This window comes from Lacerta agilis, chromosome 10 (assembly GCF_009819535.1).
Source record: "Lacerta agilis isolate rLacAgi1 chromosome 10, rLacAgi1.pri, whole genome shotgun sequence".
NCBI classification, from domain to species: Eukaryota; Metazoa; Chordata; class Lepidosauria; order Squamata; family Lacertidae; genus Lacerta; species Lacerta agilis.
This window is the reverse complement of record NC_046321.1, coordinates 23,614,322-23,630,446: the sequence shown is the minus strand read 5'-3', so window position 1 is coordinate 23,630,446 and position 16,125 is coordinate 23,614,322. Positions and strand designations below refer to the sequence as shown.

Sequence of the window (16,125 nt, the reverse complement as noted above, 5' to 3'; positions counted from 1 at the left end):
ATTCAACGGTTGTGCGCATGCACAAAGCGTGATTTAGCGCTTCTGTGCATGCGCTGAAACCTGGAAGTAACCCGTTCTGGTACTTCCGGATTCGGCGCGGCACGCAACCCGAAAACACACAACCTGAAGTGCCTGTAACACGAGGTATGACTGTATGACCATAACTACTGTATATTCTGGCGTATAAGACTACTTTTTAATCCAGGAAAATCTTCTCAAAAGTCGGGGGTCATCTTATACGCAGGGTGGAGAATCTGCGGTCGAGTTTATCTCAAACTCTATATTTTAACTGGAAAAGTTGGGGGTTGTCTTATACGCCCAGTCGTCTTATACGCCGGAAAATACGGTAGCTCTCATGCTCTAGGGAGGGGGGCAGCTTTTAGGGAAGGGGATGGGAAAACACAGAGTGCTTGTCTCCTGGCACTTCTCTTTTTAGCAATGAACTGGGATGGCCCATCATCATATCAGCAGGGGTGGAGGAAGGGTGTGTGTGGTGGGGGCGGTACACCCCGGGTCTCACCACTGAGAGGGATGACAAAATGCCAGGCAGCACTCACCATGGGGCCTGCAGCGTGCCTCAGCCACACGTCTCTCCTGGGAGTGACGTGGTGGCTTGGGCGCCCATAGGCTCTGCGCTGCCCCAAATGGTCCACCCACCGCCTCCCCCTCAGCTGTAGGGTGGCTGAGTGGGAGGAGGAAGGCAGACTCCTCGGAGGCCCCGTGGAGTGTCCTGCCCCGGCTGGCCCCGCGCCCCTGGGCGCAGGGCACGTGCGTCGCCCCAGGCGCCCGATCGGCTTGCTCCGCCGCTGGATATGAGGCCTTCAATAAATGGACTGGCTGTATGGGGTCAACTCAGTGGCACTGCCTTGAACTCCACACTGATACCCCGTTGGTATAGCAGGTGCAAGAGGTGGCTGAGGAAAACAGAAGGATGTGCGTATATCGAAATAACATTGCTACCAATGCTGCTAGTATGATGATACTACTGCTACTGCTGTTATTATTACTCCTCCTCCTACAGTTAATACTAAAGATTTCACACAGTGGGCAGATGCAGTATATCAATAAGGGTATTCTTTGCTGTATTCCTAAATCACTTAATAATCAGAGGTCTTTCTGGGTTGATCATAGAATTGTAGAGTTGGAAGGGACCCGGAGAATCATCTAGTCCCACCCCTCGGCATGCGAGATATATGCAGCTGGTCCACGCAGGGATCGAACCTGCAACCTTAGTGTTATCAGCACCACACTCTAACTAACTGAGCTATCCAGACTGATGAACAGTTTAAGAAGATGGCAGCATTTTTACCAAAATTTTAAGTGGCTACTCTACTATGAAGCTAGAGATATACATTAAACAATATTAGAACAGTTGTGTCCAGAGTTCATGGAGGGCAACATTGGAGAGGCCATTGTACCAAATATTCTCCTGGAGATGTCTGATTTTCTCCAGTAGAGGAGAGGAGAGCAGCTCATAAAAGAAAATTATGTCAGAAAAATGTTTTCTGAGAAAATTTGGCTCAGCCCTGGTATTTATACAGCTGCCAAAGCAAAGGATCAATAAACCACAGATAAAGTGAACTTGTAACAAAGAAAGACAAAATACCTGACAAAGATGATTTAAGGAAGTCTGTCTCCGAAGAATTTGAGAAAACCTTCTGGATACTGCCAATGAAGAAGATATTTATTATAATAAGCCAGACTGGTTATTTTTGTTACCAAACAAACAAAATGTATAATATTTTTTTGCATCTTAGTTGGGGTGGCACTTTTTTACTTTTTACTAAAAGTCCTGTTTTTGGAATCCTAAATCAGCAGAATTAATTTTCTATGGATCAAGGCCAACCTGCCACCGAAATCCATGGTACAGCACAATCCTATCTACTCAGAAGTTGGTTCTGCTGAGTACAATGAGGCATACCCTCAGGTTAACAAGGTATAGGATTGCGGGATTAACTGTGACCATCCTGTCCTGTTAATTTCAATGGACATAAGTGGGACTGATTTGGGGCTAGTAACTGTAGGACATCTACAGTATCACCTGAAATCTGGGTCCATTTATGCAAGCAAAATCCACATCATTTGCTGGTGTGTGTTTGCTTATTACTGGTATATTAATTTACATCTTTATTTTCTGGAATAAATCCAAATAATGTAATTTACATATATTAGTCTTTCGTTTTCCTTTAAGAAAAAATGAAAACAAATATTTGATGTTTATGAACTTGTTGATGCATCCAAAGCTCTGCAGAATAAACTAAACATGTTAAGAGTATTTTTATACCGAATCACTGCAGTAATCTACAACTCAATATTGTTGTATAAAAAAATTAAATGCTTAATTAGGTCAACAACAAAACTTATAAATTGCACAGACCTAGAGTTACAAAAAAACTTTTTTTCTGTAGTAAGTTATTTTATTTGTTTGTTTATTTATTTATTACTTGCAAAATTTTCTATGCCACCAACATTAAATATATATATATCATGGTAGCGCACAACAAAAAATCAACAATAAAAATAACATCTGTAAAACAAATGTAGAATGCATCATATTCTTAGTACTGACTTAACCAGGGGGAAAACGTTCCAAATAATTCTCTCTTGATGCAGTTCTGCTTTAGTAAAGCTAATAGCAAACCACAATTAATTTTGAGAGAAGGACTGAACCCTATAACATTTGAATAAATTATGAAATTACAAAAATTATGATTGAAAAGTTTATATCCCAAGTCTCCTTGACAAAAGGTTATTTTAATTTTTCATGCTAATCAATGCCTAATCCTTTTCCCAAATTAGTTTTCCTTCCCCTTTCATCTCCTTCTCATTCTTCCCCCCTCTTTTTTAACTTTGTGATGTGGAATTTGGCACTTATAAAAGGAGAAGAATTGAGAGCCATGAAATAAAGCAGACTTTATCAATAGGTGATGTGCACTGCAGGCATCTACAAAGCATGCCTGAAAAGAGAGTGGTGCCCTTTCCCGTGGAGATAGGGTAATTTGATCGCCTCCATTTTTAACTCTGCCACCTTTTCTGAGCAAAGGCCTCGAGCAGTATTCAAACAGCTGAAAATCTGGAGAGTTGCTTAATGGTTCGCATTTGCTAAAACTACATCCAGGCCATCACGGAAGAGAAAGTTCAGCTTGGCTCACATAGCCAAAAGGAATTACCAGTTAATTTTGACTCAGTGCTGTGCCAAGTGTTATATCTAAAAGATTATCAAACCCCTTACATACCCAACTGATCACAGACCCTCCAAGTGCCCCTATTTTCCTGGGACTTCCCTGATTTAGAGAAGCCGTCCTGGTTTCTGATTTGATCCTGGAATGTCCCACTTTTCCTTAAAGGTAAAGGGACCCCTGACCATTAGGTCCAGTCGTGTCCGACTCTGTGGTTGCGGCGCTCATCTCGCGTTACTGGCCGAGGGAGCCGGCGTACAGCTTCCGGGTCATGTGGCCAGCATGACAAAGCCGCTTCTGGTGAACCAGAGCAGCGCACGGAAACGCCGTTTACCTTCCCGCTGGAGCGGTACCTATTTATCTACTTGCACTTTGATGTGCTTTCGTCCCTATTTTCAATGGAGAAATGTTGGAGGGTATGGAGTTATCCAACCCCTGAGCTGTCCGAAGGCAATCCTATATAGGGAAGTTTGTTTAAGGTTTTATTATGTTTTTATATATGTTGGAAGCTGCCCAGAGTGGCTGGGGCAACTCAGTAAAATGTGTGGGGTATAAACAGTAAAGTATAGAATGGGACGTCCCTATTTTCATCGGAGAAATGTTGGAGGGATTGTGATCACTGTACTCTGTAAGAAAGGGACTCCTTCAGATCTATCCTATACAATGCTGGAATTTAGCCCTTAGCATGGCAGAACCTTCCCTTTGGAACCTCCTCCTGTTGCATATCAGATAGCCACAATCTCTATTGCATTTTTGGCGCTTTCAGAAAACTTTACTTTTTCAACAAGCCTTTTATGTGGATTTTTTTTTTTTACCCCAGCCTATGTCAAATTTGAAATGGTTTTCCAAATGAAATGTTTAAAATTGTTTTACCAGTATATATGAACTTTTTGCTTTTTTATTGTTGGTTTTTTAAATTGTTAAATCCCTTCAAGGGGGGGTATTTTCTATGTTTGTTACCAATAACGCGTAACACCATGTTGTTTTCCTGACCAAAGTAAGAAATTATACAATACATACGCTCAAACTTGATATTTCGTAGGTTTTCCGGCAAGTCATGAAGAGCTACTTTTAGCCACTCGTCCAGTTGTTTGGCAAACTTGCGTATCACCTGTGTCAAGCTGAAAAGGAAAGTACCACTTCAGAAACCTATGCTGAACCTCTTTCTCTGCATTCATGCCTGCAGCCATGAAAAACTAATGGCTCACCTAATCTACCCTTTGCCCCAATGACCTTTTAAGTTATTGATGCTGCAGCCCCATACACAATTAATGGGGTGGGGGGAGCCCCACTGAACTCAATGAGACTTGCTCCTTCTGAATATGCACTTATAGGTTTGTACCCAGAATGTGTTGCAAAACAAGAACAATCTGAAGTGTACACAAAAGCACACAAAACATCGATCAACTCTACTCATTCTTGAAGGAAGGAAGGCAAGTACCGGTAGTTTGTCAGAATAGTCAAAGACAGGAAACGGGGTAGTTCAAACATGCAAGTGTTTAATATTTAAAACATATATCGTATATCGCGGCGTATAAGGCGACTCGGCGTATAAGACAACCCCCCAACTTTTAATGTGAAAAAACAGAGTTTGGGGTATACTCACCCAGCCCGGGCTCCATGGCTGCTGAGGCGGCGGCAGCGGCGGCGGCTGGAGCGGCAGGGAGAGCGTCCCCCGCGCCACACAGGAGATCTCCGCGCTTGCCGCCCAAGCGCACAGCGGCCTCCATGGCTGCTGAGGCGGCGGCAGCGGCGGCGGCTGGAGCGGCAGGGAGAGCGTCCCCCGCGCCACACAGGAGATCTCCGCGCTTGCCGCCCAAGCGCACAGCGGCCTCCATGGCTGCTGAGGCAGCGGCAGCGACGCCTGGGGCAGCGGGGAGAACCTCCCCGTCGCCGCAAAGGAGGCCTCCGCGCTTGCCGCTGAAGCGCAGGACGGCCTCCACGGCTGCTGAGGCGGCGGCAGCGACGCCTGGGGCAGCGGGGAGAACCTCCCCGTCACCGCACAGGAGGCCTCCGCGCTTGCCGCCCACGCCCAGCCCGGGCTCCATGGCGGCTGAGGCAGCGGTTGCGGCTGGAGCGCCGGGGAGAGGCTCCATGGTGGCTTAGACGGCGCACGCACGGCACGCTGAGTCGGCGTGCGCACGCAGCCAGTGGCGGGGCGGAACTCCGGGTCACGTCGCATGATGTTGCCGGCGTACAAGACGACCCCCGACTTTAGAGAAGATTTTTCGGGCTTAAAAAGTCGTCTTATACGCCGCGATATACGGTAACTATCTTGCTTGTGAAATCTGCACAGAATATAAAGCTTGTTGTTTCTTCCAGGCTATTCTGTCCTATGTTCCTCTATATGCAACTTTCACCTTTCCCCTCTGAACTCAGTCTGAAGCAACATATCAGATACATTTGGGTGGCTCTTTATAATAATGCCAATGTTATTCATAAATGTATGTTTCCCTTCCCCAGAAGCTGCTCACACAGTGGGCTGGAGCTGCAATGCCAGCTTCCCAGTAGCAGGATCACTTACCAAAAAGGGGAGCAGCTATGCAGCCGGGGGGTCAGCATGGTGCGGGCCAATCCAGTATCCCACCACCAATCCAGCACCCTACCACCTCACCCCTTCCCCTCCTGGAAAACGTCAAGCAGCAATGACCCTGCGGCTGGGACGAGCCTCTTTATTAAACTTTGTGTAAGTGCAACATTCTTTGACTCAAAGACATGTGTATGAACACAGGTGAACATACAGACCGGCCTATCAGAACATACTCACCTATCAGGTAACGCCTGCAGCACCGTTGGCATCAAGACTCCGGAAATAGCTTTGTACAATATTGAATCACAAACTCCAACAATGTTTACTACTGTGGAAGAACCCAATACAGGAAGCATGTGAGGTGGCATCCCTTGCCAAAAGTGCAGAAGAAAACTTTGAACCTAGAGGTGTGCCAAGACATAAGGAAGAAATGGAACTGGTAATATTTTTTTTATTGCCTAGATAACCAAGCAACATCCACTAGTGGTCGGCAGGGCGGGGTGGTGGCCCTTACTTGGAGAGGGGCAAGGTGACAAGAGAGGTCAGTGCAGTGCAAATGCACCAGTGGAGCTGATTAGACCCCCCTCAATGCGTTTGCACAGCATCAACCTTGTGGTCCCCTTGCACCTCTCCTTCTTCCTCAATGACATCAGTGATGATGATGATGAAGAAGAAGAAGAGTTTGGATTTGATATCCCGCTTTATCACTACCCGAAGGAGTCTCAAAGCGGCTAACATTCTCCTTTCCCTTCCTCCCCCACAACAAACACTCTGTGAGGTTTGTGGGGCTGAGAGACTTCAGAGAAGCGTGAATAGCCCAAGGTTACCCAGCAGCTGCATGTGGAGGAGCGGGGACGCGAACCCGGTTCCCCAGATTACAAGTCTCTCACACCTTTAAAAAGCAGAGCCTACTCTAGGAAAATATGTTGGTACTGGTGCACAGATATTGGTTAGGTGGGTTGACTGGAAAGGAGAAGATTCTGTAGTTGAGAATGGCCTCATCCTCACATCACAGTAAGCCACTGTTTATCTTAAACCATTGTTTAATTGTGAATGTCCCTTGGTTTATTTCTGGCTTACCACTTGTGCTTTTGTTTGAAGCAAACAAGTGATGGCATGGCTTCAGACAACATGATAAAGCCATATCATGGCTTATTTGAACCACGTAGGAGCCACATGGGGAGGGGGAGAAGCTGTGTGGAGGCCCTTGCAGCAGTGGGAGGCATGTTCATGATTAAACCATGGCTCAAAACAAACTGTGGCTTACCATGATGTGTAACCAGGTCCGTGTTTGAAATTCAGCATTCTAAACCATCACAGCAGCTCAACCAATCAATAAATACCAGAGGCTTCCCCACTATCTACAAGTACAATACAGATGGCTACTCTGTTGCCCATGAAACTTTTAATTATTTTTTTTCCTACAAACCTCGTCAAAGTTGGCTCTTATTACAGTGTCGAGTATCCTCTGACAGTGTGTTCTGTACATCATAATAAAAGTGGACACCTGGCAAGGGAGGGAAACAATATTTTAACAAGATATTCTTTTTATAGCAATAATCTAAGATCATCATGGCCATGACTCCAGGCAACGACAGCCATTAGGAACACAGGAAGTGGCTGCCTTATACTGAGATGCTCCATCTAGCTCAGTATTGTCCACACTGACTGGCAGCTGCTATCTCTTTTTCAGAAACGAGACATTTCCAACCCTACCTGGAAAGTCCAGGGATGGATTCTGGGCCCTTGTGCATGCTAAGCAGATGCTCTCCCACTGAGCTAAGATCCTTCCCCGTAACACAGAGAGTGAGGGTCTGGCTGAGTCAGGAGGGCCGAGGACACAGAAGGCCCAAGTCACACACAGAGAAACGCCTTGAGCTAGAGATCTTTAGCTAGACAACTCTAAGCCTAAGACTCTTGCATTAGATTCCCCCCAATTATACTGACCAATACATGGAACATAGCCAGTGAGAAACTAATGGAGAAGTGACAGAAAACTAGGCTAGGGTCCAGGTCACAAGAGTGGCCCATTCAAAACTCTGTGTTCCCCAGCACATGAGCAGAGCCTGAGAGGGTCTGGTTGGGCTCTGGACCTCATCAGAGCAAACTGTCTCTTTGGAGCTGCCTGAGGTTCTGCCACTTTGGCCCTGGCAAAATGGGCTTCCGTTTGCAGACAGGATGAGCACTGGAAATGTATTAATAAGGGACTCTTTCTCCTCCAAATAGAAACGAATCATGGTCTATCTGCTATATCTATCTGTCTGTCTATCTATCTAGCCTTATGATCAAAAGGATTATATATATATATATATATATATATATATACAATCCCTGACATGCCCAACTAGACATGATATATATATATATATATATATATATATATATATATATATACACAATCCCTGACATGCCCAACTAGACATGATGTGAGAGATAAATGATGGGGTTGCAATTTAAGTCAGGGCATAGGCAGAAGGGATTAATATCCTGCCCTTTGGCCTTGAGCTACATACCTCCTCCGCTCCCCATGGTTGGTTCGTAACCAAATAACCACGTTGGGAGACATAGCCACAGATCTCCCACATCATGTACAGATTGGCAAGCATCCTGCCACATACACATTGGAAAACAAACACTTTAAGATGGGGGGGGGGTATTTGTTTCTGGTGCAGCGAGCAGTTAAGCCCCCCCCCCCATAAATAAAGTCAGAGCAACCTTAAATCCACTCTTTTCAAAGGGTGGTCCCCACCATATAATAGACCAACCATTCCTCAACAGAAGAGCAAAAGGGGGTGGGGGGGGGGAAGGCAAGCCAGAGACTATTTCACTAGAGTCACCTTCTCCTCTGGCAAGCTGGCTGGCAGATTTAGATCTTTGACATTTGGAAACTCTGGCAGCAACGTCCCCAGTTTGGATCGTGGTGAATACGCCACTGTCTGTTTGGTGACTTCTTTTTTCCCTGTTTCATTGACCCAGGCTGCTCCTTTCTTAGAATACATCACGTCATAATACTGGGAGCTTTCTTTTACTGCAATCCCATAGTAATGGTACCTGAAATGTTGAAATACAGATTTGTTAGCGGGGAGGGGTGGGGACCCTCAGAAAGGAGTTATTCACTCAGTATGGTTTTTAAAAAAGAAACTGCTAACGAAGCAGATTTTACGCCAATTTACAAGTTGATGCACGAGTGCAAATCCAGCAATGGAATGTAATTGCAATGTTCAAAGCAGCTCACAGCCCAGTCCAGCTGGAGAAAAAGTATCCTAAGGGCTGCCAAATGTGGAAGAGCCCAGTGCTTTTGCCTTCTGCCTGAGGAAGCCTCCTGTACAGATGCTGAGTGCAAACCAAGCCACAGATGTACAGACCTCCCTTTAGTTCCTGGTAAATGGTCTATACAGTTACTTAGGACAGCCTAAGTTACAAAAGGACAGTTATAAAGAACATCCATGAGAGACTGGCTTCTAGCAGTGTCTCACAGAGTCACTTATGGCAGGGGTAGCCAAAGTGGGGCCTCCAGATGTTGTTAGACTCAACCTCCCCATCAGCTCCAGACAACGTGACCAATAATCATGGATTATGGAAGGTAAGTCCAGAAACATCTGCAGAGCAACACATTGGCTATCCCTTCCCTATGGCAGCAGGGCACCGCATTAAACAAGAGGGACAGTGTTTCTTTTCTTTTTGTGCTCCTTGTCCACACCACATCACAGAATCAAAGAAAAAGGTAAAGGACCCCTGGACGGTTAAGTCCAGTCAAAGGCGACTCTGGGGTTGTGGCACTCATCTCACTTTTCAGGCTGAGGAAGCCAGTGTTTGTCCACAGACAGCTTTCCGGGTAATGTGGCCAGCATAACTAAACTGTTTCTGATGCAACGGAACACCATGATGGAAACCAGAGCGCATGGAAACGCTTTTTATCTTCCCACCACAGTGGTACCTATTTATCTACTTGCACTGGTGTGCTTTTGAACTGCTAGGTTGGCAGGAGCTGGGACAGAGCAACGGGAGCTCACCCTGTTGCAGGGATTCAAACCGCCCACCTTCTGATCTGCAAGCCCAAGAGGCTCAGTGGTTTAGACCACAGCACCACCCGCATCCCATTAACCGCAGAGTTGGAAGGGCCATCTAGTTCAAACCCCTGCAATTTGCATCGTCCTTAAATACTGTGCCCCGGTGCACCTGGAGCTTCCTCCTGATGCCCTCCAGGAAAGGCCCTGGGTCCCCACTCCTTTTCGGGCTGCCAGCAAACATTTGCGCAAACCCTACTGGTGAAATGTGTGGTTGTGGCAAACAAGTGGGGGCAGAAATCAGGGACCTGTGAGTGGCAGCAGCTGCATGTTCAGCTTACTTGTGGCAGCAAAGCCAGATTTCCCTTGACATAATGTATGGAACAGCCTCAATGCATCAGGCTGGCCTGGAGAGAGAAGCGTTAGAAAAAACTTGATCTCCTCTATCTCTGGATGTCAGGCAGCTGCTAAAGCACAAGGGCGGAGCTGGTATTGATTTCAGCGTACCTCCAGTCCAGAACAAGCATCAAGTGAGAATGGAAAAGTGAAAACTGCAAAGCCATAGCTTTCCCTCCATGTCTGAGGTTGGATGGAAGGAAGGCAGTTTAATAACAATCTTGAGAATATGAAATATGAAATATAGCTTTAAATATCCAATACAGGGAGAGCCACAGCTTCTCTTACCTGCTACTCCTCTCACCTGTCATATGCTGCCCACTCCCTTGTCTGCTGGGAGGACTCCAGTTGTACCAACCAGCAGGCAAGGGAGAGGGTGGATCACAGGAGAGGGAGAAAATGCAGCTGTCCTTCTTCCTGCCTTGGGGGAATTTAAAAATCCATATAAGTTGTCCAGGTTGCGAGATGGGTGCTTCTCATGTGCTAACATTTTTCACAGCATCCGTACAAGGGAGGGGCATCATGTCCATTTTGATTTCTCCCAGTTCCCCCCCCCCCCTATCTTAAATTTAGTCCACATTTCCACAAAAGTTTGTGGGTTTGTTTTTTAATCCTCATAAAAAGCCACCAGCATTTTAGCGTAATTTTTTCCTACTATACACATTTTTGTATAGAACTTTTGCCTAATATTATGCATTTCTGTATGCTATTTTCACAAATATATGGATATTTATGTGACCCTTTAACCCTGTATATGCATTTTATACACATCACTCAGCTGGAGAAGTGCATTGCTAATTTGGAGAAATGCAAATTCCAAAGACTTGGCTGTGTTTTGGTTTGCACAGTGTTTCAGAAAGTGTGAGTAAGTTAGGTTTACCTTTAAATGCAAACTGAATTGCATTCCTCTCCCACCCACACAATGTTGTTGGCATAAAAATCCCAGTCTTTATCCCCCTCCAATTTAATCTGATAAACCAGGAAAATCCAATTAATGAGCCTGCTGCCAATGACCTGTTTGTCATATATGGACAACCCATGTACTGTATTAAGGCCCCTCCCAATCTGGAAGCATCCAGACACACCCATGCGCAAACTGGCAACATGGCCACTGAACTCTTGTTCTGATGAAGAGAAAGCAAGCATCTTGTTATCTTTTGCGAATTGTAAAGCCCTGGCATTCTTTCTGCCCAAATCTGAGTCCAAGGTGACCCACTGCAGCAGAAGGCAGTGTTTCTACACCTTGAATAGCCTCGGAGAGGAAAAGAGTTTTGGTTGCTGCTAAAACAACCTGTTCTATGCAACTAACTAATAGAAGTTTAGGAGCTCCGTTGCTCTGTTGTATATCAGACTCTCAGTAGCACTGCTGATCCCACAGAACAAAGCATATCGGGCAAAAGAGCCAGTGCCATTAACTGGACCTAAGAAAGGTCAATTTTGTTTGGTGTTTCTCCCTCCAACACACACCAAAAGCCATATTACAAAAAAGGCTCCCAGTGAATAACCTACGACCATACTTAGCCTTTCCGTGATTATGAAACACACATTATTGCTTACTTTGACTGGCCTCTGGTTCCAAGTCTTCTTGTTGTTAACTGTGGAAACTGCTGCCTTATTATCTGCAAATAATATTCATGAGTTAACAAGTTAAAAAATAAAGCCCTCTGCTCATAATTTAGCAATGGATTATTCGGGGGCAAAGGTAAAACAGGCTGGAAACTTAAAAAAAACACAGTCTTCGGCTCAGACCCGCAACAAGAGTATACAAATATTTTGATTTTGTTTATTTATTTATGCAAATACATTTATATCATCCCTGCTTCATCCAAAGAAAACCAGGGTGGATAACCAAGAAAGTTAAAAGAACAAACAAGGTTCAATAAAACAATGCATCAATAATTAAAACAGATAAAACAACGGCATCAGCAACTAACCACTCCAACATGGTTAGCAGGTGGGGTCTTTAACACCTGGTAGCTGTATAGTTTCACCTGTCCCTTGCTTCCAGTGTGGGGCAGTGTATGTAAGAGCACATGCCTCAAAGGTAGGGCAGTGAATGCACCGTTTATTAAGAGTTGCTGCAGGTTCCTTTGCTGAAAAAACAGGCAGCTGAACAGCAATAGCAAGGAGGAGGAGGAGCAGAAACAGGGCCAGCAGGCTCCAATGCCACACACTGGAGCGCAGGCCTGAACAGGTAACCAGGGATGCCAACTGCTGATGCCAGCCCTGCCTACTTGGGAGCACCTCAGTGGCTAGTTGTATGGAAGACAGAGTGATGGACCTTTGGTCTGATCTTGGAAGACAATTATTAGTTTCCTCATACATCCCTACAAACATACACGGGATACCAGCAGTGTACCTCCAGAATGCATATTGTGTGAATGGGCTGCAAGGAAAATCTCAAATCTAAGGCAAATGCAGAAGCATGTTAAGGTGAGCCTATCCAGACAGTTGCTTCTCCTGTCGTTGTAGTGCCAATATAGGTGGGCTGAACAGAAAATACTTCAAATATGAATTTTCTTGCATGGGGCGTATGAAGGGTGCTTCATGCAGTCACCGTTCCACCTAGGAACCAGTCATTATCTGCAGGCAGATTCGTACTGTGCCCCTTTATCTTATGGGTTGCTGGGCAGCCCTTAGTAGCACTTCTGGCTAAAAAGCATCCTTAGAATCCTGAGTATCCCTTTTGTTTATTTGCTTTTTGTGGTCCCAGGTGGTTGCAAAAATAGGTTTGAAAATGTGATGGATAAATAACTGCTAAAGATTTGTAAGGCTGAAGCCTGCATGATTTTGGTTTTAGATACTAATTTTACTGGGGGGTGGAATCATTTAAAGCTACAAACCTCAAAATATCTGACACATTATTTCACACAACTGTGTGGCAAATGAACCCAACACGTTTAATGTCAATTTTCATTTCTTTTGCAGCAGGCATGACAGCGACGTACAAGGAAAAGTTTAGTTACAGTGCATGAGACCTTTGGAAGGTGCACTTAAAGAATCCCATTTGAGGAATATTTAGTTGGGGGCTAAATATTTCATGTGACTTAATTCTTTTTCAATAGTTTTGATAAATGGATACCACTGAGCAAAAACATTAAGTACATATAGCAAAAAAATTCAAGGGCTGGTACCAATCTTTTCAACTTGGGCAAAACACCCATATACATCCTCTGATATATCCCAGTTTCATTCTCATACTATGCAAATCAAGTAGATTGCCTGTAATTATTATTCAAATTAGCTTGATTGCAGATACTTCTTACAGAGGAGATACTTGTTGTGTTATTTTGCCTGCAATGATTCTATTTCCCACATTTTGAAATTCCCCCGTGCTCAACAACCCATCCATATTTACTGAAAATAATGGAGCAGAATTTTAAATAGGACATACTTGTCAATTTACTGAGAACATCAACCTGGAGGAAGATCTATCCCTATTAAGTTCTAGCATTGATGGCAAGACTGCAGTTGAAACAAGGGCCACACAAGCAATAGTGGAAAGTATTATTTTGCCAAGATGTGTTAAGCATGAAAAAGAATCCATCCCATGTTTCAAACAGAGAATTAAAATTACAAAAATAAATATAGATGCTTCATAAACTAAGTTCATTTTTAAATTATAGATCCGTGCAACTGATTAAAATAATCTGTTGCCTCCATTGACTTTTTGCCCTTCCTGTTGCAAATGCCATCAAGGCGGCAAAGTGCCCACAGCCCAAATTCTGTGATGTACATTTGGATCACAGCTGCTGTGCAAAAATGGGGGGGGGGGAATCACACAACACCATTTACATACAATTTCCACCCTCCCTCTGATTTTACTACTTATTTTTTTTTCTCATAACAGGAAACCACCCTGGCATTGGTTCATGAATCTTATCCAGAATAGTCCACACATGTTACAGAAGCGTGGATTTCACTAGCCTTTCTGGTTTATTTTCAGGAGCGAAGAAAAAAAAATCAGCAAACAGAAAAACACTTTTGTTGAGCTGTGAAAGTTCAGGCGAGCTATTTGATAAATGAGCAGACAGGCAAGCTGCCTCTCTTTCTCCCTCTCTTTTTTGTGCGGGTTCAATGAAGCCTACCTAAAGAACACCACATGCTGTTCCAGCTACTGATCTAACATTCCGCAACATCTCAGCCTTCCAAATTCTCTTTAATTACACATTAATCCCACCCCTCTCTCTTTCAGTTTGTGCAGACGGGGATGGGGGTTCCTAGGGGCTGTGGGGAAAAAAGCATTTTCTGGGCTTTTTTGTGGGCGGGGAGGGGTACATGTTGTGATTCAGGACGTACTCCCAAAGCAGAATATTACCTCAACAGACCTAAAGCAAAATGAAACATCCCAGCTCACTTTAACTCGCTTTCGGAAGTACGAGAAACAAACAAAACCCAACAAGTTCCTTTAAACTTCCAGTGTTTGAGCCCCAGCAAATCAAGAGGGTTTTTAGCAAAAAATTATCTGTGTACCAAAATGCACTTTTGGTGACCTTCCAGATGATTTTTTTTAAAAAAAATAATAATCCTGGGTCTCTCTTAAAGCTACACTTGCGCTAGTCACAGCCCAGCACCAATAGATATAGGCTGTTTTTCTCACATTAAGAACGGGGAAGGAAAAAGGAAAAAGATTCACGCAACGGCGGCACTGCTATGAAGATGTTTTTGCAGTATATTTTGTGGGGTGGAAGAAGTAGGTGCCGATACTGTTCGGTGATTGGCTGTACTGGTGGATGGGGGGGGGGGGAGGATTGTGTGGGAATAGGGAGGAGTGACATTGAATAATAAATAATAATATTATTTATACCCCGCTCATCTGGCTGGGTTTCCCCAGCCACTATGGGCGGCTTCCAACAAAAGATTTAAAATACATTAAAACATCAGTCATTAAAAACTTCCCTAAACAGGGCTGCCTGTATGGGCAGCAGGTATGGTATGGTTTGTATAAATATAAGGTAGAATCCGGGTGTGATGTGCACGCGTTAAGTGGAATGAGTGTTGTGCTTTGTGAGCAAGGATTGGGAAGAAATTCAATTTAGTTTGCATTTAAAGGCGAATTGGGCATTTTTATTTTTTTTACTTTCTGAAACAATACAAAAACAGTCATCCCTCAGAGTTACAGTTCCCAAAGTTCCCTGGGAAGAGGGTTTGACTGTTAAGCTACTCTGAGAATTGTAACTCTGTGAGAGGAACAGGGGTCTCCTCACAACTTGCAGCACCCTTAACAAAGTACAGTTCCCATGATTCTCTGGGGGAAGCCATGACTGGTATGGTACTGCTTTAAGTGTATAGAGCAGATGGAGCCCAACACTGTCATTCAAGGTGACTGTATCTGGAACAGAAGACTATCACATGCACTCTCTTTCTGGTGACACAATTCATTAACACTAGTCAAATTCACTCGGCTACTTTTTTACTTTTAAGTCTCACACTCACCAAAATGTTTCTTAAAACTGATGCTACTAATAATCCAATCATGGCACTTCCTCCCATCGAAAACTTCAAAAGGAATCTCCTCCCTCTACTGTTTTTCTCCTGACAGTTATCCTCTTTGGATTGCAGTCCACATGTAGGAGATTGTATATTTCACCGGCTATTATTATTTCAGATTCCCAAAACCCCACTTGAGGTTTGGTTTGGTTGACACTCACCTTTCCAAAGCTGGCAGCATTGACTGGCTGTGTGTCGTTCTTCTCACAGAAGTCCAAATAGTGCATATAAAGGGCGCTTCGGGGAATGCAGACACCTTCTGCGATTTCGTAGTTCTCCTCCAGCCTTAAAAACAATGATCGAACAATGCAAAACTACAAATAGGCTGGCTGCTCTGTATTTCAACTTCCAAATCTGCAGACTGAAGGGCCACCCCTATGCTGGGACATTGTTTTTTCATTCATAAAATTTCGCCAAATGTGTTCTATTTATTCTGTACTGAAATGCAACATACTTTGCACACCAACACCATCATCAATTCTATTAATATATAATTAATACTAATATAGATGAAAATCAACGG

The 16,125-nt window shown here is 44.2% G+C and overlaps 1 protein-coding gene across 4 annotated transcripts in view; it reads right to left on the bottom strand.

Annotated features, from left to right (window-relative positions):
• The window catches only part of RFX4 (regulatory factor X4), a 63,598-nt gene that overhangs the window by 15,060 nt on the left and 32,413 nt on the right, over positions 1-16,125 (bottom strand). For all 4 annotated transcript variants that reach the window (XM_033162237.1, XM_033162239.1, XM_033162240.1 and 1 more), the window contains 7 exons: positions 15,764-15,887; positions 11,670-11,731; positions 8,547-8,760; positions 7,139-7,216; positions 5,947-6,110; positions 4,200-4,300; positions 1,607-1,665 (listed from right to left, as the gene is read on the bottom strand). In XM_033162237.1, coding sequence (XP_033018128.1) covers positions 1,607-1,665; positions 4,200-4,300; positions 5,947-6,110; positions 7,139-7,216; positions 8,547-8,760; positions 11,670-11,731; positions 15,764-15,887 — 802 coding nt within the window. The remainder of the gene's footprint in view (positions 1-1,606; positions 1,666-4,199; positions 4,301-5,946; positions 6,111-7,138; positions 7,217-8,546; positions 8,761-11,669; positions 11,732-15,763; positions 15,888-16,125) is intronic.